The sequence below is a fragment of the Athalia rosae genome, chromosome 7 (assembly GCF_917208135.1).
Source record: "Athalia rosae chromosome 7, iyAthRosa1.1, whole genome shotgun sequence".
NCBI classification, from domain to species: domain Eukaryota; kingdom Metazoa; phylum Arthropoda; class Insecta; order Hymenoptera; family Athaliidae; genus Athalia; species Athalia rosae.
In genome coordinates this window covers 5,022,886-5,047,307 of record NC_064032.1, presented here as the reverse complement: position 1 = coordinate 5,047,307, position 24,422 = coordinate 5,022,886, and the positions used below count along the sequence as shown (strand labels likewise).

The following is a 24,422-nucleotide window of genomic DNA, read 5'->3' as shown; positions in this document are numbered from 1 at the left end:
TATGCGGATCCGTTTTTGCCCTTTTTTCATCTTACTTTTTCCCTCTAATTTTTGGGCCCTTGTGTCAGTGGAAAAGGACATGTCCCCACATGTTTTTATACGAAAATTAATTTTTGGTAAATTTAAAAATAGGATTCACAGGGCAAAGAAACGCGCGCATGTATGCGTCAGCTGGTTTGTGTCAATTGATCACATGACAAGTCCCGTGACCAGGTTGATAATAGAACGAACGTCAACCTAATTGCGTCAAATATGGCCGCGTTAAAGTGCGGATCGAACGATCAGATTCCTACGGATTTGTCAAAGTCGCCAATATTTTCAAACGCCACAGTTGAAACGATAAAGGAGCATGAAACTTGTGGAATACCGCTTCAAACTTCATGGACTTTTTGGCTGGACAAGTGAGTTGGAAATTAATAATTAAATAAATAATACAACGTCACGCACCATAGTTCAATTTTCGTCCTATGACAGACGACACATGCAGCTAAAATAAGAATCGTGATTCCAAGCGATGACTTTTAATTCCAACTTCGATGGTGCTCCTGAGTCCTTTTGATTCTGATAATTACTTTGTTAAATCTTCTATCGACGGTATATTTTTCATGGTAATCTTTTGAACATTTGTTTGTTTGTTTCGTAGAATTATACTCGATGATCTTCTCCGATCCCAGAGAACATAGATATATACCTAGTAAAGATTTTATCAGCGGTTGTTTAGTGGTCGTAGCAAGACCTTTTGACATTTGAAATTATCTAAACAATTATTACACAATTGCAGCATGTGTTGTACTCGCACAAACACTTATTTCCCCGATTTGATACTATTAGAAGACGTCTGATTTGCTCATGGTTTTTGATAGAGCCATTTCTGGAACAACGGCCGAAGAATACAAGGCTAATTTGAAGAAAATTTACACGGTCAACACAGTTCAAAGTTTTTGGGCGGTGTTCAACAACATACCTAGTGCTGGGGATATTCAGGTCTGTTTTATCAATATCAGTCTAAGATAAGCTAACACTTTTTTGATAAGGGAAGTGACCAATCTCTGAGTATCTCCATAAAGTTGGAAATATCTTCAAGATAAATCTTTAAGTCGTTACTTATTTGTCGTAGCATAGGTTCGATACAGTTATCACTTGATGAGAGACGAGAGATACCCGCTCTGGGAGGAACCTGTTAATCAGCGTGGCGGAACATGGAGGCTGAAGTGTCACAAGTATGACACGGTGAGCAGCTATTTAAATTTCTATTATCACCCCATTGAATGATTAAAATTCCTGATCCAGTGAACCAACTGATTTTCTTGTTTCTGTTCGGTAATGATAACTCAGGCTGGCGTTTGGAAAGAAATCGTCTTAGCTGCGATAGGTGAGCAGTTTTCCGATAGCGTAGCTGAAGGTGACGAAATATGCGGAGTAACAGTCTCTATCAGAGACCGAGACGATTTGATACAGGTATGTTTTCATGAATAACGAACAACAGCTGATAATGAGGAGATCAATTTATCCCTGACCGACTCGAGATTTGACAAAGCCATTTTATCGCAGATCTGGAACATCGATGCAGCTTTGGCTTCGAATGCAACCGTTCTTAAAAAAGTTCACCAACTATTACCGGAGGTTACCTTTCCTGCGGAGTTTTACAAACGTGAGTAGATTGCATTTTCAACCTCACACGCTAGCGAGAGGATCCGCTTTTAGATTGCTCCTGGTTGTAAACAATTCGTATAGAGTCATAATATTTTCAGCTCATCAATCGAATTATGCATATGGTCGTTGCTGAAGATGGATCGGCGTAACTATTTGATTAAGTATAATTGGAAATCCAGGTATGTTAATCGGGGCATTTGTCGAAGGCAGGTGGTTAATGACTAGTAACGAAGAATTTCATGTGCCAAGAGAGAGACGGAAAGACAGAAAGAGAGAGAGAGAGTGAGTGAGTGAGATTTTTGTTAACCAGAGCAGTTAATCAACTAAATTGTAAATCTTTTATATTCCTAGGAAATTCATATGTTTTAATATTTGGTGAGCAATGTGATACTGAATTTGACTACATATATTTACATCACTAGAAATTGATGTATTATTGCTATTTGTTGAATATATTTTTTTACACTTAATATTAAAAGTTCTCTTTCAATTCACCCCGCTACAAACTTGCAGATAAACTACATGGTGATAATTTTTCACTAGTTTAAAAATGTTTGTCAGAAAAATTTCACTCCCAAGGACTATCAGCGTGTAAATTCTAAACAATATCCATAATCTGCTTTACAAGCCACAGTCCACTCCCGCACACTTCAGATTAACTGGACTCGCTCCCAAACCTAAATGACCAGCGTGATCAAATCTGGAGGAGTGATCGGAAAGGGTGCTGCTGAATTTCATTGGGGATTTCTCAATGATTTACTGTTTAGTAGTCGCCGGTAAAGTCGCAAATGAAATTTCTAACAGAAGTTTGAGATATTTTGATGTCGTTTTTTTTTTATTAGAAAAGATTGACGCCAATGAATTACAAAGGAATGAGACCGGATTTTTATTCAGGGCTCTAATAACACATATTATTATTATTTTGTAAACAATATATTATTGTCACCGAATTAACTCATGGCCAGCAAGATCTCATCCCGGCAGTACAGGCCATTGGACAGACCAATGACATTTCCTTGTAACTTCCCCCATTCAAAATAACAGGTTTGCACAAAAACTCCCAAGTGGTGAAATTTGTGGCACACCAGATATTTGTGCCAAGCAGCCTATGCCGTAAGAACTCATCCAGGTAGCACGGGTCGTTAGACAATCAGCGATATTTCCTTGTAACATTCCCCAACTGGAAGAACAAGTTTATGCAGCATCCTGGTCAATCCATTTTGGATACAAACAGAGTGGGGGTGTTGCCTCAAAAGACTGCACTACATCAGTTTTTGGTATAAATAAAGGGGAAGTTACTCTCTCAGATCAGTTTGAGTCTATTCTCTGAGAAGAAACTTGCCAATTCTAAATACCTTGCTGACCGAGGAGAGGATTATTCCGGTAAGCACGACCATCAACATTAAAAAATTATAATTCTTCAATGTAATGCCAATTTTGAAAAACAGAGAAAAATTATTACAATTAAATCGTACGAGAGGTGGATGCACCGCTAGCTTGATAAAAAATCTGTTCGACTGCAAACAGTCTTTCCAATAATCCTCTAAGATGTTGTTTGTTTTTTTTTTTAATTATGGACAACAGCATCAAAATGGCCAAATTGTTGTTCAACATCTTTGTGGTTCTTCTCTTCGTTGCCGTTATATCGGCATACGTCGGATCGGCTGAAGCTTGCATCAGCGATCGCAATGGAGTTAGTATGAAAAATCGAAATAATAGCTAGATTCTTTGCGCATATGTGAAGTAATATTTTTTGCAAATGATTTTAGTGTCAACCCGACGGAAGCCAGGGTAACTGCTGCAGTGGATATTGTCACAAAGAGCCAGGCTGGGTAGCTGGTTATTGCAGATAAATACAAATTCAAACCTCGGCTCATCATGCTTGAAAAATGATCTCCGCAATCTCATACCCGCTGGCAATGGCTCCTTCTTTGTATTTGTACTGAGTAAAATTATTACTATGTGAATTTTTATTGTGTGTCATCAATGTTACGATTGTTATTTTAGAAATCAAAGACAAACTTGATGAAACAATAAAACTGCATTTAAAAAATTTAAAAATTGTGTGTTCCATTACCTGCAAAAAATGAGTGTAGTATGCAGGGGCATCATCACCCCATGTCCACTCAAGGGAACAGCAGTTATCAAAAACCAGAATTTCTTCTGTGGAGCTGACGCTTTATTGTGGACTCATCCTTTGCAGAGTATATGAGATATATACCACATTCTACACATATACATAAGTATATGCTATATCAATATTCTATATGATGTGTCCTGCATGAGGTGAACATTCTGAGTTCTGTTTTTAATTAGCTGAAGGCCATTTCTACCAAAGTGGTATCGATGATATCAAGAGTACACAAACTGCAATGGCCTTCATATTCACTACAAAAATGAGCAGACCATATAAAATCTACTTGGTTCATATTTTCCAAAATATGATACATGATCTTGTATCTGCACACGCATGGTGTTCATGACAAACCCATGGATGTAGTACATTAGTAGAAGAATTATGTAGCTGCATCCGACGAATCCTTTAGTAGTCACTAGAAATTGCATCAGTGGGCTAAGGTGTCCAAGGTGAGTGTTTAGCGACAGTCGCCATATTTGCGAATTTTGAAAGTATTTGAAAATTATAGATTTTGCGTGATGTCCTTGCGGTCAAGGGAATCAGAAGACACAGAAAAAAGCACAAGATTGTTCTACGTCGATGAATACAGATTCTAAACAATTCGTTGAATTGAATCCTTCTCAATCTTAGCTGCAGCGGAAAGAGGTATATCGTAGCAGGATTGATTTTGTGAGTGCCATATGCACCAGCATGTATGGCGACATTAACTATTGATAATAGATCAGTAAATAAAGAAAACGAGGAGGGTGGGTTGCTGAAGCGTCGTACAGTGAAGTAAACATTCATCGAGAAACAGGCGTTTGGTGATGATTCTAATTTATCACGTAAGTGATAATTGTTTTTAATGTCTGACATTATCCGTTCAAATTTTACGAATCTGTTTTTAGCATTCACCATTACTTCTGTAATTGTACGAAGTTTTAAATTGCTAAGAATTTCATTGTTCGATGTATTTGAATTTGAATAAGCCTTGATTTTTTTATTGTTCAAAACTCCGGCGATAAAAAAGGTATTGGTTTTCTCAGTACGTCGGTAAGTTATTATTAAAGTTTAAACAAAGAAGTTCGGTCAACAACCACAACCGACTGGAGCAGCACTGTTGTTAATTTTGAATTTTGAATCAAGCAACTAGTGACATCTTTTCAATTTTTAAAAGTTATATTTTTTATATCACCATCATAACAGTGCATCATAATTAAGTATTATAATCGTTTCCCGTGACCGTTAAATTGATACACTCTCATAATGGAATTAATTAGAGACCAGAGGGTCTCACAGGTAAGAAAAAAATTAAAGTCACAATTCCAAATTCGCCGAGTGGACAACGCCAAACGCAAGATCCCCCAATAAGTATATGGGATGTTTGAATGAAAAAAAAAGATATGATTTTACCAAAAATCGGTTCATGAAGTCAAAATCTGATATTTTGTACAAAAATGAACAATTATTATGAGGAAACCTAGGACAACCTGATCAGGATTCAATCGGGTCTCTCCGGTAAATTGTCCCGAACAGTTGAGGGATTTTTTAACAATGACTGTCAGATTTCGCACATCTCATAATTCAGATCATAATTGTATACAATCTGTCATAATTAACGTACAGGTCAGATAGAATTTAGGTGAAATTTGAACATCGTGAATATTCGTTTTCAGTTCTGCCTGCATATCGGCAATCCTCGCGGCCGTCCAATCGACGACCACACACAGGAAATTTCAACGTACGTGAGGCCCGGGAGTAGCGAGTGCCGCCTCCAACCTGCTGTCAGAAAGTCAGCGACGTGTGGTACAAGAATTTTATCATTATTAATTCTTTATCTGTGATTAATCGAGTGAGTTTTTGTGAATACCTTAAATTCTGAGTGGCTGCTAGGTTAGGCTATGCTACGCTAGTCTTTTTCGCCGATCGCTTTTGGTGTCTGCCTCCTTCGAGATATTTTGTTGTCGCGCCGTCTCGGCGCCAGCCACTATAGCTACGATGATTTTTGACTCCGTATTCAAATTAAAACCTGCTTTTTCCTGCCACAATAATTTAATTTCTATACGTAAAAACTGTATACGCGCATTATAACATCTTCAATTCGTCCGCGATTCACGAGCGACGATTACAATTTCGATATTTCCTAAATTAGAATTATGAGACCGGCCACAATCCGCTCGACAAAAACCTATCAACCGATCCGACAGTTTTTTGAGAACATTGTCCTGACATTTTTATTGCTGCACGCTCACTTTTTTTTTTCTCATCTCAATTTTATGTTTCTGGTTTTAGTTTTTGATTCTCCTTGTTTCGGATCTCGTCCGTTTTTAACGCAGGGGAACAAAAAAATGATAGAAACACGTTTGACAATGGATGAGGTCGGATTCCTGAAAATTTATGTCGGTCAAAATCACTATAAAATTTCTTATACCGTAGATACGCCCGGCGTGTACGGCGTGAAATATATAGGTATAGTCGACTACGGCCAATTGCTTAACATTTTTGAACACATCCTGGTTTTAAAATGAATTGACGTCAATATGCGAATTCCAGAGAAATCAAAACAGATTTTTATTCAGGAATCCGGTATCTAATAAATATCCTTAAGTTACGGTGGCTCGTAACTCACGAGATGCAATCAAACATTTCAACCGATCTAGGCTTAATGTCAATCCGCAATTTCAACCCATCTCACATTATTATGAGCATTTATATGTATATCCTGAGAAAATCAGACGTATCGTTATCAACATCGTCGATCACAACCAGATGCACCAAAAAATGGTTCTCATGTTTTACCAAAAATCCAACGAAAAACGAAAAGATTTTATATTCAGAAAAAAGTCGGAGGTTCTTACCCGACTGATTTACCGTTTCCTTTCCAATTTTTTTGGATTTCATCGAGACTCGGTAAAAATATTCTTTGAAATTTAATCAGCGGCTGATGAGTGAGAAGTTGTTTTTTTTTTTTTTTTTTTTTATTTTAACTCGAATTTCCAAAAACGAATAATTTCCGTTTTTAAATAATTACATAAATCAGCCGCGTTACACAATGTATCGCGGAGATTCTTATGTATAAATTGTATTCACCTTATAATGCATAATATTTTTTATGTTATTCTTGTTTTTTTTTTTTTTTTGTTTTCTTTACCTCAAAAAACGCAAAACTCGTGGCGACTGTCGTGTGCGCGACGTGTAGTGGTGTATAACCTGTAATCCGGCAGGTGTTGGAGGAGGAGTAGACGACCTTGCCAAGGAGACCAAATTTTTTTCCATATTACCTGTTAAATTCCTCGTAACTTATAACGTTAATATGCTTCTTTTTTTTTTCACCTCCATCATCTTCGCTTCTGAATTCTTCCTTTTCTTCAGATGTGGCTCATTAAATTTAGTCGGATAGCGTTGCGTTCCCTTTCCCCCTACGCGACAACCGTATCGTTATCACCGTATCGTCATCGTCGAATGTATTATACAGCCGTCATCCGTCAAAATTATATGCAAAAAAAAAAAAATTCAAATTTACTCAGGCGGGTTAACGCCTCATGCGAAACGCTCCGTCCTCGGTTATGAAATTTTCCAAAACAGTGACAATTAGGAACGAATAAAATGGGGGGGAGGGGAAAACACGATCAATTACTGTACACGGCGTCCACCTGAAAACTGCGTTGGGCGAACGTTAGTCTTGTATTCGGTAGATATCCAATCGAAATGCAATTTTTTGAAAATTTTTTGCTCTAAAAGCAGACGAAACGGTGACTATAACTGACGTAACATGCGATGATATTTTATTTTGTCCATCGATGACGTGTGAGGTACAGTAATACCATGTGAGTACCTACGCTACTTATGTACGTACGTACAGTTCAGATTACAATAGGGTCAATGCTATCCTAGATTTATATATAGACATTAACAGAGGTAGTAAAAACCGCGTATGTAACTATAATTGTAATTATTGTTGTACAGGGCGTTTAAAACTCCGCAAAGTCACCACGTCAAATATCGATTACCTCTTATCCACGAGATTTTAGAATCCCGACAAAGTTTTTTACAAAAAAAAAAAAAACTTTTCTATAAAAATCGCAAAGAAATCATCGCACACGCCATAGAATAGGAAATAAATAATCCTCGCTTGTGACGGATATGTGAAGATTTTTGAAAAACGCTGTACAGTTCAAACCACGGTAAAAGTGTCTCGTATTTTTTATTTATTTATTTTTTTTTTATTTCTCCTCTCTTTCTTCTTCGTATCTCGTGTCAGCAGAAATGACGATTTGCGTTTCAGGACGCGTTATTTTATAATAATAATAATAATAATGATAATGATGATGACGATTCTCATTATTATTCCCAGCTAGATGTCCTCCAATTAGAATATGCATATTATGTACCATCGGAAAAAATCTGCGGCATATCTTTTGAGGGTTAAAACGTCATTTGATAATCGGCCAAACGCGTTTTCATTTATATAAATTCCAATGATAATTGTATCCGATGATCTAATGCGCCTCACTTGTCATGTTGTAATTAAATATGGCGCCGATATAACGTCGACGTTGCAGCCTCGAAATATGAATTATTCGTCGATTTTTCAGACGCAGTTTTTATCGCTCGAAATTTCGTTAATTAACGCATATATAAGTGATCCGTTTTATCGCCATGAAAATCGGCCGGAATTTTTTTGCCTGTTCGAAAAATTCATCGCCTCAAATATACCTTTACTATAATCGAAGACTATAAAAAAGACGAGAAACTTATCTACGTTTTCGAAAACTTGATTTTTCGTTGCCCTTTCAGCGATCAAAAAATTACTCGGTTATTCTCATTCACATCGACGTTTGAATCGCTGAATTTTCCCATTGTCAGTATAACGAATAAAAAATGGTCAATCTGGAAACGAAATTTCAGTTCGACGGATTTTTCCCCCGATAAAATTTCCGCGAACATTATCGAGGTATAAAAAATTTTCTATTCCACAGCGCGAGTCTCGGAGCGAGCCGTAAGTCCGTTGTAAAAAAAAAAAATGAAAAAAAAAAAAAAACCTTTGATTTGTCACGGAATGCCCCACTATATTGATTTTAGCTACCGGTTAAATAGTTGTTTACGCTACGCTATTTTTTTACCGTATATCCCTTTTTCTTTTCTTTTTTTGTTGTTTTTTTTGTTTTTTTTGTTTTTTTCTTGTCGTCGTAGTTCGGTGCGAGCGGTTTTTCGGAGTTCGACGGAAGCCCGACGTCCTTGCCACGGCCGCGGGGCGTCGAGACGACGACGACGACGACGACGACGACGACGAGGAATTATGACGCCGCATAATCGACGGCGGCGCGGGCGTCGAGGCGCGTCGCGGTACCGTCCCGTAGTGGCGTGTATCGGCGTAACGCCGGGAGAGGCCAAAACTCGAGTTTGTCCTCGACGATCGGTAGATTTCCGTTTTCAATCTACACGTGCGTACGAACGCCTATTCAGTAGAGGTATTCAAATTTTACGTACACTTCGCTCTATGAATTCATAGAGTTATACCACTTTTACATTTTACTCGACGTTTTTCTTCATCTACATATTATATATATACATATGTGTGGGTATCCTGCAGTTTCGGAGATTGCGGTGCACCATTTTCTCTCTCTCTCTCTCTCTCTCTCTCTCTCTCTCTCTCTCTCTCTCTCTCTCTCTCTCTCTCTCTCTCTCTCTCTCTCTCTCTCTCTCTCTCTCTCTCTCTCTCTATTTCTGTTTTTTGATATCCACGTGATCGGAGAGCTAGAAAAAAGCGAGGGTCGAGAAAAGCTCGATAAAATTTTATCGCGTACGCGAAATACTCGGAATTCCAGCGACGTGTCGTTTATGGCTATGATCCTAAGATCGTTTTTTGGCATAAACCGATTCCTGTTCCGCCTGAATTCCCCTCCGATTCGGTCATTATATTTTATCGAGATTTTCGAAATATATAACGTGCGCGCACGGCGGTGCGATAAACGAAAAATTCAAGATCTGACTCATTTTGCTCGGGAATCACAGATTCCAATTAAAATATGGATATTCGTTATTTTTTTTTTTTTTGCTTTCGAGATTATAGTTACGTCTTGGCTTCAAAAGAAAAAGAAAAAAATATTCGAATATTCAAAATCGGTGTTGTTCCGAAGATGACAGTGAAAATGAAAATAAATCCATATGGAATAAAAAAATAAAAAAAATAAAAAAATAATAAAAAATAGTGGAAAGGAGAAAAAAAAAAGAGAGACGCGAAATATTCGGCATACCAATAAAAATCGGCGTCTAGCGCGAGATTTTTATTGATGGCCGGTTGGCGCCAGTGGCATATTTCGCGGTTAGAAGGCGATCCGAACGGACAGTCGAAGTTGTATGGGTTTTCAAATAAATAAGAACGAGGAATTCGATGCGTACAGTTGTTGATTTATAACAAGTTGAGATACGTTGTAAAGATGGTCATGCAGATGACGATTAATTATCGTGTATCCGATGACCGAAAGAGAATTATAAAAACCGATGTCGCTAGATGGCCCTTAAAAGGAGTTCGTGCGTCAATCGGTTACAATGTGGGATGCGCGTAATAGTTTTCCGTGGGCTACAGACCAGACTGGAAAGAATTCGAACTTCGCAGATAGAAAAAAAGTGGTCGAAATTCTCGACGTTCCGCGGGCGACGGGAAGGACCTCCGCGGGACGCGTCGGTCGCTAATTTTTCACCCTTCGATTTTCCTCAAACGCCGTAACGCGGACGCTGTTTCGTTTTCGTCTCGATGGCGGATCGACCGCGGCGATAATTACGTCGACGATAATTGGCGAACGTCGACTAAACGCGCGCGCGTGTGACGCCCGCGTCTCGAAAGAAGCCAAAAGTTCGTGACGCGTGACCAAGAAATCAAATAACTGTAGAGACGCTTGTAGCGGAACGTCAGAGGTATATCAAGTATGACGTCGTTGGGATATACAATATCGTCCATTAATTATATTCGATTTCGTCAGCTTTATAATCGTACCAAGGAAAGTCACACGCGCGTCAAACAACGTTTCGCGATGATCGCGCGCGTTCGCTCTCTCTTTTTTTGTTTCGATCGTTCGGCGAGTTTTTTGGGCATTTTCCGTTCGGATGAAAATCGGTGCGGATCCGTACGGGTCACGCGACACCGCAGACACCCGATCCGATTCGGCTGACGACCGCATCAATCGCCGACGATATTTGTTTTTTTCTGTTTCCACAGACGAATAAAAATTGATCCGTCGGAGGTTCGGGTATCGAGCCAACGACCGGGCATCCGATCGAGAAACTTCGCGGACCGCGATCGCCGGGCGCGGAGGATGTCAGCAACGAGGATAATAAGGTGTTCCAAAATGTGAACAACTTGTCTCTCATTCAAATTCTAACGCGGGATATATGTATACATCTAGACGGCAAAACCCAGGAATGCGGTCCATTGCCACCGGCGGGTAATTCTGTACAATTATCAACGCAACCCGGATTCTTCTTTTCGCATCTCTATACAGATCCGCACTAGCTCTTGGATATACGTGTACGCGTATATTCGTATCGCTATCAAAAACCTGCTGTCAATTAACACCCGGCTGACCCCGCACGCGAAGGTAAATCTTTCGGTGAATCACGTCCTCCTAATATACTCGATCCAACGGCGTGCATGGAACCGAATTTCTTCGCTAAACCGTTGACGTTTTTTTTTTGTTTTTTGGTTTTCTTATTAAAAATCTCACGGGCGGCTTTTCGGTCGTTTTCAAACGAAGATTTAATTCGTGGCAAATACCACAATGGCGGAACAGACATCTTAATTTCTCCCTCAGATATGAATAAGGTTAAACCGTCATAGGTGAGCCAGCTGATTGTGAGTGATATATCGAAATCGACAACGGATCAGAATGTATTTTGAAAATCACCTGCGACTTACCGTAGGGTAAATCGGTATGCGAAAAACGTCGTGAAAATATCGCACCGCGTAATTCTAACCAGCGTACGTTGCAAAATAGTAGATCAAACCGAGTAGATATCCTCCGTCCGGTCGCGGTGCTACGTGCTTCTCAATGTTGACACCAAATCGAACGTTATATACATATATATATATATATATATGTAAGTCGAAAAAGTGTAGACGTACATAATTTCGGAATGCAGTTCGCTATATTTAATTTAAAAGCTGCATAAGTTTGTTTTTCTTCTTCCAGTTTTTTTTTCTCTTTAAAATGTTAATTCAAATTCTTGAGCAGCGGTAATTGTTTCGTGTATATGAATATAATCAGGGATTCTTAAATTGGCTATTCTGAAATAATCGACCAAATTATAACCACCTTTTTTTCAAAGAGGTTTAACTGCACAATTCGTCGGTTATCGATTTTGAGGATGAATCGAAAAAAGATAACGCTAAAACAAGACTCTCGGGATAATCGCTCGTCTGATCAGAGATCGGCTTTAATTTTTAATTTTCTTTTTACGTTTTCTGCTACAAGCTGCAGACCATCGCCTAATCGATTCGCTAACTTTAAGTGCCACACACGGTCTTTTCTTTACTTTACTTTTTCTTTTTCTTTTTTTTTTCATCCTCACTTTCGGCGGTCATCTATACGGTACACGACATTTCACAGGATTGTATAGAGGATAGCATCGTTGGAATCAACGATGGAAAATGTATTTTTTTTTTTTCTTTTTTTTTTTTCAAACAGGCAGCAACTTATTGTTAATCCGAAACCATAGGTAAAACTGAACGACGGCGGATGTGTTTTCTTTTTCTTTTTTTTTTTTTTTTTTTTTTTTCACTCGTCACGCTGCGGGTGATTGATCCGAGTATAACCGAATGGTATGTGTGTATAGTTATAATAAAGTGGCGTCGATCGGCCTTCCGGCGATAAAGAGGCCGCGCGAAAGCGAGATACCCGATTAATAAAACAAGTAAACAAGTAAACACCGTGATCGTTGGCACCTGCGCGTCATTGAAACGGCCGTAACGATGCGCCCGACTATCATCTTATCGGTTCGAAGGAATTTCGAAATTTTACGAACCGATGAACGAATATCGGAATCTGCGATCGATCGAAGTGTGACGCAGATATTATACGCTACGCAATTGGCTAGCGTCGGGATGGAGAGTCGAGCAGCGGCCTGGCGCCGCTAAATGACATTTTAAGAAAAGAAAAAAAAAAAAAAAAAAAGAAGGAGAAGAGGAGCTGTCGCAGTTTCTGGAATCCCATCTATGCGGCGCCAATCGGACGACGTTATTCTCCGACTCCGGATCCGTAGAGGGTGGAATTTTGTTTGTCGATCGGAAAATTTTTTTACTACACGATCCTCGGCCTCTAATATTTCTAGATTCTCGCACGCGATCGGCACAGTTTGTTTTCTCACCGCCGAAACGTGTAACGGGTGGATCCGAAGAGAAACGTGTTTGTTTTCGAACGAAAGGTCGTCGGAAATGACCGAAATGCGACGCGAAATCGTGTACACGTAAGCCGAAAACATTGCAGAACGAGAAAAAATGTGGACTGCGTGCACATCGGCTCCTGCAGTATTCGTATTTTTAGAAAGAAATGTTTTCCAGGGAATTCCAAAAATGGAAGCCCCACCGCCACTCCGATTTCAATGACACGAAAAGTTGCAATAATAGCAACCGGAGCTTGATAAATTTCGATTTGAAATTTCGAACGATTAATTTGTTACCGCAACGCGAATAACAATCGATCGATACGCCTTCTTTTGTTTCAATCTCACGACGTTCGATTTCGAACCACGGGGCTAGTTCTCGTTAAAAAATTTCGCGAAAAACGATCAACGAAAATCGCGTACAACAGATAACGGAGGAAACGAACGGGGGAATGAAAATCGAAGAGAAATTTAACGCGTTCGAAGAAAAGAAGGAATCGTTGATGCATCGGTTCTCCGCGGGTATCGAATAAAATATTATACGAAGATTCACATAACGGATCGGTAAGGTGATCGACGTATCCTTGTTGACCGCACCAACGGTCACCTCGGTACATACATATAACAAACCATTGTATTTCTCCCTGGGTTCTACGAATCCGTACTGTATTGTTTTCACCGCGGATCATATTGTTCAGCGCAATTTACGAAGCCGGAACTCCGACTGACAATGAATACAATTAGGGGGGGGGGGGGGGGGGGCAAAATGGGGTAGGGGTGGCAAAATGGGGTACCCCAAAAATTTGGTAAAAATTTTGATATTTTCAAATTTGATAGCATTGAAAAAAAAACATTATTTTTCATTGTTAACAGCATTTTATTTGATAATAAAACAAAAATTTTTTTTTTTCTACGGCAACTTGAAATTTGATTATTTTCCTTTAATTACAAGTGAAAACGAGAAAAATCAGCATATTTAAGTCCTTGAAAACATAACGGTTTCTTAAGTACCCCATTTTGCCCCCCCCCCCCTCCCCCCCCCCCCCCCTCTCCCAACAATAATTAAACGCATTTGTGTTGTAAATATCAACGTAACAAAAAGAAGGAATCGGGAAAGAAATAATACAGAGTTCAGTAATTCATTTTTGGTCGATTCAGGGACTGCTTCTAAATCGCTATAAAAAAATTCAGTTTTTATTGGCCAAAACAAAAAAAAAGAAAGGGCTGAAAAATACGATCGTCAGGCAGCTAAAATAGAGAAGATAATATACATGCGATTGATTGAACTCCAGCTGGGCTATTGTAGTTTCGAAGATGGACACCGGTAGAGAGAATCTTCGCGACCCCACGGTGTTCGTCGTTTCCGATATTCTTTCATCCGCATCGCGGTATTCCGAACGCAATCGATCCGCGATGACGTTGCGCCAAACAAATTCGGTCACAGGATTATATCGTAAATATAATCGGCGATCGTTCGGCGGAATGTAATTCGAAACGATGATATCACCGTGCGCTTTTATTGTACGCAGAGATATACATACGTGTACAGTATAATAACACCGTACGCGTGCGACTTCATAACCTCCGTCTCTACATAGGAATATTCATCAGTCGATTTTCCACCGCCTCTGTAACGCAATTGCGATTCCGCCGATAAATTGCAACGACATAAATCCGGAAGGGATTTCAAATGTCAAGATAACAATTTCCATCTTCTTATATATATATTCTTTAACGCGACGTACGGAATACCTATATGGGAACCTTGACGTTTCCTAACGCTTCGCCGTGAAAATCATTTGGAACTCTGATCGACAACAATAAATATCGAACGGCCCGAAAAAATATCAGGCGTTCGTTGACACATCTGGTTATCTCGGTCGGGGAAAATTTCCCACCGATTCGCTGCAAATTCGAACGTTTCGGCTTCTGCTTCCTCAGGAACGGCCGATTGTACCGTATTTCTGCTGACATTTCCTTCTACGAACAAACAACGACCAGCCGATATTCGTGTCTTTTTTTTCTTTTTTGAAATTAGGAATTTCCAAAAATGTAGACGCACTTATGTGAACCCTCGTTCCCCCGGACGATTCGAATGAATATTTTTGTAACCAGGTGGGAGTTACAAGGCGTTTTGTAAACATTCGAATTCCTGCGCCTGATATGGCCGAGTTCAGAAAAAAAAACAGAAAAAAAAAAACAGAAAAATATTTTGCAACGTTAGATAAAATTGCCGAAGAGAAGATCGTTCGATCGGTCGGTGCAACGTTGATTTCTTTTTATTCAAAATGGCCGATCGTTTGGCGGGAAAATCTGCTACTCATTGCGTTGGCAAATTTTCCTTAAATTTTCTTCGAATACATCATGGAAATTATGGAGAAGATCTTTTTTTTTTTTTTTGTAAAGAAAAAATAAGAAAAATGTAAAAAAAAAAAAACAAAAAATAAAACAACTTGAAGATAAAATACCGTGACGCAACACACGCGTGTCTCATCACATCTAAATTCTAAACGTATGTATAATATATGTATTATACGTTTCTCGATTGGAGGACCTCGACATATAATAAATGAGCGTTACATCTTTTTCTAGAACTTTGGTCAGGCGTGAATTTTAAATTTTTAATTTTTTTCATCTCTTTCTCTTTTCCTCCCTCGCTTATTTCCATTCCTATTTCGCACCTATTTATTCATTCATTTATACTTATATACACTCGATACGACTGTTGGTGGCATTAAAAAAAAATTTCAAAATTCATCCTCACATTTTTATATATATATATACATATACCCGTAAAATTTTCAACGCGACGTTATTATTTTCTCTTACACATATATATATATATATATATTTATTTCCAATTCCGTTGAGGTTTTTTTCTTCGTCGTATTTGAACGGATTCTCATCGACTGTTAAGTAACAGTCACATTGCATATGTATATATACATGTAACTACGTTTTACATGCAACAATTGTTGTTGTTTTTTTTTTTTTGTCTTCTTTTTTCAATATTTCTTTAACTTTCTTGGCTTCGCGCCACGCTTGCATTACATACACATATGTGTAACGTAAGACGACATACGAGCAAACTGCATTCCGCGGCAGAATAAATTATCAGCCATTGTAATTCATCGATTCGAATTCGGACGACATCCGTGCAGATGTAAGTCCTATACACTCGAGGCGATTGCAGGGAACAAAATTCAAAAAACGAATATTTTTTTTTTTTTTCGAATCTTTGAATATATAAATACATATATATTCACGTTGATGTCGTATGTATCTATTTACGACGTACGAGCAATCGGTTACATACATATATCTACCTATATATTTGTTAGAAAAACGAAATCGTGTGAAGTAGCGAGTCAACAACCGTGGTTGAACACAAAGTTGGTTATTCGGACAGCTCATCACCGCAATCGGGATGCCGCGTAATTGGCAAAAATCAAAATAAAAGTATTGAAAAAAAGAAAACAAATATATCACTCGAGAGAACTCGTGATTCAGACTCTGCATTATGGGGATCGAGGAAAAAGACGCGCACCTTATCCGAACCTGCTGCTCACGTTCGTCCGAACATGATCATATTCATATCGCGAAACATATTATAAACCGAAGTCTGAATGTATTTCCGACGACGGCCGGTCGTTCCCGCATATCCGCGTAATGTACCTGTATACAATATATAACGAGAAAAATGCGGAACGGGTTCATCGCCACGAAGTGCACTTGGAGAATATTGAAATCCTTGTATACTACATACATATATGCGAATAAATTTCGCGTTTTATTTCCCTCCGCATGTTCGTATCAAGCGTACCAACCGTCACGAGTCCTTTTTCCGGCTCGCGATCAGCTGTTTACGCGCGCCGTCTGTTTTTTTTTTTCTTCCGCCCGAAGATGCGCCGGAAAATGGCCGCCATTTTGTCGAGCCGATCGGCCACCCCGCGCCCCCGTCATCGCGATCTACGGAGCGAAACCGATCGATCGGTTTCGTTCGAAAAATTGGAAATTGTGATTTTTCGACCGACTCGGTAATCGCGTCGTCACGATCGATCATCGTGGGACAAAGTTCTTCGGCGTCCTTGCCGAAAAACAGGGACGCTCCCGATACTCCTAAAAAAAACCGCTCTTTCCCTTCTCTCTTTCCGACCCCATCAACAGCGACGTTGGTCTCTTGGGTTCCCCTCTCCAAAAAGTGGGGAAAAATTCGAAGAAGAAGAAGAAGAAAAAAAAAAAAAAAATAGAAGAGAAATAGAAAAACGACCGTATCGTAATTGGCAAATTCCGTTCCGATCGAGTCCTCGCCTCGATATCTCCGAACGGCGACGACGATTCCGCGTACACTTATATGTACGTATATATCTTCTACGCGTGGGCCCCGAATATCTCGGATCTTTTAACGCCTTATTCAGATCCTCCAGGATGCTGTAAACATACGGTATAAGAGAATAACACGAAGCGCCCGCGCACAGACACGCACGCACACACACAGACAGACACACGAGAGTTCGCACGGTGTGTAGTCGGCGGCGTACGGCGAGAAGAAGAGGTTAATACCTGGCATACCTGTGTACGCGTTGTAACGTCCCGGTAGAAACGGCAAACGGTCATTAAAAACGGCGGGGGCCCGGGGTCGGCGGGTATTTTCAGAATGAACATGGTGGGAGAGGCTCTCGGCCGAGGAGGAATCTCGGCATATAACCAACCGGTGAATACCTTTGGATAGACAGTTCTATGCGGACGAAGCGTGGACGAAGTTGGTCTAATAACAGATCGGAGCAGAAGTTGGTTTTTTTTTGTTGTAAAGCGGTAAAAATTTTTTCCGGCGATACGCGAGAGTAAATAAATAAAAAGGAAACTTTGGCGTGATAGCGAAATCAGTGAACGGGTAAAAATTGTAAACATACAAGTGAAGATGATCCGGTGTATTATTATTTCCGTTACCGTCGTGCTGTGTCTCGCCGTTTCCCGCTCCGAGGGATCGGCTATACCAATGTGGGAATTCCTCTCCAGGGACGAAAAAGTAAGATCGATTGTTTTCTTTTTTTTTTTTTTTTCTTTCATTTTTCTTCTTCTCAAATTCGGATCGGGGGAGGGAACGGGATTTCCGTAGGGATCGTTGAGAAGCGTGAGAACGTTCGCACCGTAGAGCCGAGCAAGTTCAAGAACGTTCTTTCTAATTTTCTCTCGAAACGCTTCAATGCCGGGTGGTACATAAATGAATTATAATTGTAGAAAAGTGGAACACAAATGAAAGCTGACGTTCAGTTTATACGCATTCATAGAACTTGAAGAGCGGAAAATCAGATAAAGTATCTCGGAGACCGCGGGGCCCACTTTGGTGTAATAAAACCGCCTCATGATTTAGAATGCTTCGACTAACTCTCACGAATCTCTGGCCACGCTTGTTGGATTTTTCGGTTTCTGTCCTCTTGGTTTTTCATCGTTCTCCGATAATTGGGTCGAAAATTTTCACGATCGTCACAATTACGGAAGAGGAAGAAATCGACCAAACGTATGGGAATTTTATCGAACGAATTTCGGATTCCCATTCGCGTGGGACGAGGCTGAAATTTATTACCCGCGAATAGTCGGAGGTCGTTTAGGTTCAAGTTCAGAGTTGATTTTCGCCTATCCTGGGTCGAATTTAACGTCGTATGTAATTACGTAGTTTCTTGGAGTATGGGACGTTGCATTACGTCAGATTATTGCTTGAATTGTCGAACTACTTTTATGCATAGCGTCGTACAAACGAGGTAAAATAAAATCATAATCGCCGATCAACGGGTCGGATGACCGTTCCTTAAAATTATTAAATCCCCGAAACTCAGATTTGGGAGATTATCTCTTTTATATAATCTTCGAGATAATCGCGACGAAGATTTTATTAATAACTTACCCACCTTCGTGATTCGGCGAAAATTTCTGCCCACAGAAATTTTCGACAGACTTTTAAATTCAAATTTAAACAATACCGCGTTCCGGATCGAAAAAATTACAACGAAATAATCTATGTGCATAATTTTCAAAGGTATACCCGTGCAACGTTTGTATATCACCAATTTTTTTATTCGTCGTCGTCTCCTTCCGAACATATGTAACCGTTGGATAATTTTCAGCGTGCTCGCGATTGTTATTCGAATTTCATGCGACACTGTATTAGCAATTTTTATTATGCACGCTTGGAACGCCCACCGATTTCTATTCGTCAAAAGTATTTGTATGCTTCCTAACCCCCGACGATATTTTAGATCAAATTTGATCTCTGGAAATTTTAATGTCGAGTCGATTTTCTTCCCCCCCCTCTCAACTTTTCGTTTTTTTCATCTTATTTTGCCTTTCCAATTACGCTTGTTATAAAAAAAAAAAAAAATTGGATACAAACGCGTCGCAAGTGCGCGAACCTATATGTATACCTATGTAACTTCGGTCTAAAACAATTTGGATGAACGTCACGTTCAATTTTATTGTGAAAAGAAATAAAAACAAAATAGAAATGAAGAGTGTTGTGTCGCCTCCGCCCGGTCAGAATGTTACAAACGTCTCTTGAATATGTAACGGTTCGAAGTGTTACACATTCGCCGCTAGTTTCACCGCGCCGAATACGTGATTTGAATATAAAAATCATCATCGCGAATGAATAAATGCTCAGTACAGTCGCATCGCGGCGCTCTTCCTATGGTACAAAGAGAAAATATGCGTATACACCACTCCTTCTTTTTTTTTTTTAAATTTCTCTCAGCTTTTATTTTTTTTATTTCATTCGCATGCACAAACGGTCGATTGACAAATGTAACGCACGCATGAACGGTCGATGAATAATGGCGACGGTTGAGGTTATGTAACGTTAAAACTATAATGACAATAACGAGAACGATATATCATTTATTCTCATTGTTGCAGATGAGTCACTTGTACAGAGTGTACAGTAAGCAAGTGGCGAAGTACTGCGGGGATTCGTCGATGCCGGACTGCAATAAAAACCTGCTGGTTTCCGGTCTGAGAAATCTCGCCAATATGAACGAAGATTATTTGGATAAAATGGACCCCTATCAGCGCGGAGCCAAAGAAATGAGTGAGTATTTCGATGAATTTTTACTTCCCTCCCGGAGTACCTGTGCCACCGGGAAAAAAAAGAGGAGCAGAATCTAACGCGAATTATTTTCGACGACGTCATTTTGTTATTCCTCACGGTCTGGTAATTTGTGGTTATAACGTTAGCGTAAAATTTAAATATAATCAAATGAAATTGGATGTACGCAATTTGCTGTGCGTCAGATTCCGAATAGACCGGAAATAGCGTAATGAATGGTCCGGAAATGCGGTTCGCAGCATCCTCGCTTATCCCGGCGTTGAAATCGCTGCGCATTTACTACTTCGTTATCGTCGTCCGAATTGCGATGCGTTTATATTGAAATTATCAACGGGCGGGTGTTGCGTCATTTTTCCAAGGCCGGGTGGCCGCCGCTTGACCGAAAAATGTTGAAAAAAGAAAACTGATAAAAAAGATGATACGGGAATGCAAAAAAAAATAATCGCCGATACGTTGGGCCTCTCTTTAATTCGTTTCTCGTCCGTTTATTTTCCAGTTTGGCACGCACTCGTCACCAGCAATGATTTTGGTTCGACTTATGACCGGAATGGAAATGCACACTACAACAACGGCGCAGATCCATTAGGTAATTAGAGATTTTGAAAATTTTATTTCCCCTGTAATTCACGATGCTTTTCCCCATGAATAATAAAAACCGACGAAGTTCACAATAAAGGGGAAAATAAATAGATACGAATTTATCCGACTTATGGAAGATTATTTTTCCGAACTATGAGAATATCTCTCACGTTATGTTCCCTTCACCTTTTTTTTTTTCTTAATGTTATTTTTTTTTTTTTTTTTTTTTTTTACCATCCGTACACAATTCCTCTTTATTTATAACCCAGTGATTTCTGTACACCATAAATCGTGCTTTCACTATTTTCACTCACCGATTTCTATATGCACGAGTATTTATTTACTTCTCTCTGTTTACCTATTTTTATTTATGTGTACGAACAATGTGGAAGTATGTACATACCTATTTATTATATACACGGAATGCGGTAAATAAATACAATCTTAAACGTTGATCTTGAAACCGCAACGACGTTTTATAAATTTCATACCTCGTGGATTTCAATCTAAAATTTTACTCACCAACAAAACAATTTCGTCCGTCTGCACTTTCCCTGCACAACAATATACATATAATATAACGCAGAAATTTCTAACAATTTTTAAAATCGTTCTTACCACCGCGTTGTTCCTCATTGCATCCAACGATATTTATTTTCGGGATAATTTTATCGTCATTTTTTCCTCCATTTTTTTTCTCAATTCTTCGACGGTTTTTCATTGTATAAATTTAATTTAAAATTCCACCACCGTTACGACGGAAAAAGATTTTCACCGCATACACATTGTTCGGACAATGAATATACGTGTGGAGATAAATAAATAAATAAATAAATAAAGAAGGAGTGAAAAAATGAAGTGAATAAAAAAAAAAAAAATCTTCCTCGTGGTCCTTGGCCTAGTTGCTTCTGATGTTGCTGCTGCTGTTTGTGCAGTGTACGTACGTACGTACATGTCATGTACTTATGTATGTATAATATGCACACAGCGTCATGTTTATATATACATAACCATATACTTGTATTTATAGATATGGTATTATGTACCTTGTACTACCTTGTAAATTGTAGAGGAGACGATGACATCTTGGCACTGATAGTTAACATTGAACGTATAACTTTTTTTCTTCTTCTTTTTCTTCCTTCCTCTTTTTTCCAACCCATACGAACGTGTATAAAGCCACTCGAATCTCATCTGCACGTGTATAACGTGACTGAATTAACTGCTTTGAATAAAACGCGTAACAAAGTTAAGCTAACATTTCTGTCAATCTTACGCTTCTGCGCATCGAAACGCGATCACATATAAATCGATCAATCGTTGTCAGCCATCTTCTTTCGCCCCCTCTTTTGTTTCTGTTTCAACCCTATCCGTTTTCCGGTTGTACGCGAGATGGTTATTAGAAAAAGTCTGATCATAATTATTTTGACACGTATTTTGTCGTTCGCATTTTTCCTGGTTTTCCTTCAATCGCAAATTCGGTGAAGAGTTCAAATGAAATATTCAACGAATGATCGATGCAGCGAGAAGTACAGTCAACCTTGTTGTTTATTGTATTCAAATTTAAAATTCAAAGACAAACCACGCCAAAGGCTGTCGGAAGTAGGAAGGTTCGTTATTGACGGTCATTTACGACAAAATTATTCGCATATTATTATTTTATCATCGCAAGGTAGACACGGCGTGCTCACACCTGACCCATTCCGCCGTCTTTTGGCAGATCGAAGTGACCGAAAAAAATTAAAAAAAAAAACGTACATCTGATTGCAGATAACGGTTTTGAAAGCGACCAAAACGGCCTCGCCGAGGAATCATCGGCGCCGATCAGCGATTATGTCAGACCTGCCGGACACACGGGACCCTACCTCATGGGACCAATGGTGATCCGCGTTCTTCCCGACGGACGTCCAGTACCCGGCGATTCGAAACTTCCGCTGCCACGAGACGAGGACGTCGACGATTTGAAATATTCGAAGCTCCCATCGATCGCCGAAATCGAATCCAACAGCAGGTCCTTCTTCCTTGGTAAATCTTTGGGCGCGAAACCGACGAAGAGACCGCTGTTCGCTTACGGTCAGCAAAAACCGAGCGTCATACTCACCACGAGGCGGTCTCATCGCCAACAATACAATCCGCTATTTGGCGACAGACGAGCGGACGACGTCGATACCTACGCCGCGCGAACTGTGCGCTTTTACTGAGTCGCGCGTTCCCCTCATTTTTTCACATTTTTTTCTGTCCACTGATCACCGCGAGGTAAAAAGATCCTGGTATATGGAGCGTGATAATTTTTACGTACGATTTTTCATTGTTCGAAGCGATAATGAGAATCGTATATTTTCATACAATTGTAGTGTATAAAGATTAATATAATTATTGTTATACGCAACTGACGATTGGTTGGCTGTATAAGGATTGAGAGATGATGATAATCTGTGACGAGATTATTGCGTCATTGATGTTGAATTCGGATGAAAAAAGGAAAGAGAATTTTCGGCCGACCATGATGAGAATCTATTCATTGAAAAAGAGCACATTTTATTGTTGTATACTATTTTTAAGATTCGCTAAGTTAATTTTCATACATTTCTATTTATTTAAATTTTCGTATTTTAGTACTAAAAAAAAGAGATACACGTCGTTGACAATTGTATTTCAATTCGATGACATCGGGTCGTCAAATCGCACGGAGGCACGTTGTGAACAATTTTGACGCCTGATTTAACAGCTGTTCGAAATTAATCGAACAGAAATTTTTGTAAATATCACATTGTACATAATTCTCGTACGATACATTCTACATTTAGATCATTTTTCATTACCTTTTTTGTCTTTCATTGGTTAACGGTTATAATGTGTGATATAATGCGTTGAGGCTCCCAATTCACTTGAAAATTATCTTTAACTAAAAGAACAAAAAAAAAATCCTCTTGTATTTTTAATGTCTTTCTCGACTAAACAGATTATTTTGATTCTAACTATACTAACTTATGTTATTGCATAGGATTTGTGATAAATCAATGATAACAGTAAGATTATATTCGAAAAGAGATAATCGAAAACTAAATTTAAAAACATAAAAAAATATCTTGAAAAAAAAAGAAAAAACAAAAAAACAAAAAAACTATTGGTAAGCTTAACACGTGAGTTGAAAATCACGAAATTGTATGTCATATTGATAATACTGATCTATGAACCTTTTTTCTCTTTCCTTCTTTATTTTGCCTTCCGAGTCAAACCGAACGAATGAACCAAACATTTTTGTTACATACTGGAAATTCTTTTGTAAAATGTGGATCGTATCGTCGGTGGGCTGTGGGAGGAAGGTAAAGAATGAAATTTCTTATTCTTTACATACGTGTTTAATTTGTGATGTTACCCATACGTATTACTAGACATAGCTATCCTAATTGTACATATATACATGTGTCCCTAGGAATATATGTAATACAATGAACAAATGCATATAGATTTGTTTTTATTTGTATAATTATATATATTTATATGTATATTATTCTCTATCAAACGTACAACTCTGATTATTAAACAATAACAATGATACTATTAATAACAATAAGAAGAAATGCTTTAAAATAA

The 24,422-nt window shown here is 38.9% G+C and overlaps 4 protein-coding genes and 2 long non-coding RNA genes across 8 annotated transcripts in view; 4 read left to right on the top strand and 2 right to left on the bottom strand.

Moving 5' to 3' along the window:
* LOC105693518 overlaps positions 1-789 on the bottom strand; it is a 4,592-nt gene extending 3,803 nt beyond the window's left edge. Inside the window, exon 1 of the mRNA XM_048658305.1 lies at positions 448-789. Coding sequence (XP_048514262.1) covers positions 448-450 — 3 coding nt within the window. The 5' untranslated portion in view covers positions 451-789. The remainder of the gene's footprint in view (positions 1-447) is intronic.
* On the top strand, positions 107-2,123 carry LOC105693532 (eukaryotic translation initiation factor 4E type 3-like). The gene is made up of 6 exons (XM_012413537.3): positions 107-401; positions 864-984; positions 1,123-1,230; positions 1,336-1,458; positions 1,552-1,651; positions 1,752-2,123. The coding sequence occupies exons 1-6, from the start codon at positions 253-255 to the stop codon at positions 1,784-1,786; spliced, it is 636 nt and encodes a 211-aa protein (XP_012268960.2). The 5' UTR covers positions 107-252; the 3' UTR covers positions 1,787-2,123.
* On the bottom strand, positions 1,826-22,168 carry LOC125501737. 3 transcript variants are annotated; one of them, XR_007279381.1, is made up of 5 exons: positions 21,882-22,168; positions 5,640-7,188; positions 4,207-5,551; positions 3,731-3,880; positions 1,826-2,833 (listed from the first exon to the last, which is right to left on the bottom strand). It is a non-coding gene; the product is annotated as an uncharacterized LOC125501737 (long non-coding RNA). The 3 variants fall into 3 exon arrangements; XR_007279379.1 differs by having other exon boundaries at positions 3,731-5,551; XR_007279380.1 differs by having other exon boundaries at positions 3,731-5,548.
* LOC110117030 (antimicrobial peptide Alo-2) lies at positions 2,876-3,620 on the top strand. Its single transcript, XM_048658310.1, has 3 exons — positions 2,876-3,036; positions 3,238-3,346; positions 3,423-3,620. Exons 2-3 carry the CDS (start codon positions 3,245-3,247, stop codon positions 3,504-3,506), a joined length of 186 nt encoding a protein of 61 aa, XP_048514267.1. The 5' UTR covers positions 2,876-3,036; positions 3,238-3,244; the 3' UTR covers positions 3,507-3,620.
* On the top strand, positions 4,987-13,887 carry LOC125501738. The gene is made up of 3 exons (XR_007279382.1): positions 4,987-5,068; positions 5,446-5,575; positions 10,989-13,887. It is a non-coding gene; the product is annotated as an uncharacterized LOC125501738 (long non-coding RNA).
* LOC105683740 (rhythmically expressed gene 5 protein) lies at positions 17,826-24,422 on the top strand. The gene is made up of 4 exons (XM_012396607.3): positions 17,826-18,176; positions 20,057-20,228; positions 20,743-20,832; positions 22,596-24,422. The coding sequence occupies exons 1-4, from the start codon at positions 18,069-18,071 to the stop codon at positions 23,024-23,026; spliced, it is 801 nt and encodes a 266-aa protein (XP_012252030.1). The 5' UTR covers positions 17,826-18,068; the 3' UTR covers positions 23,027-24,422.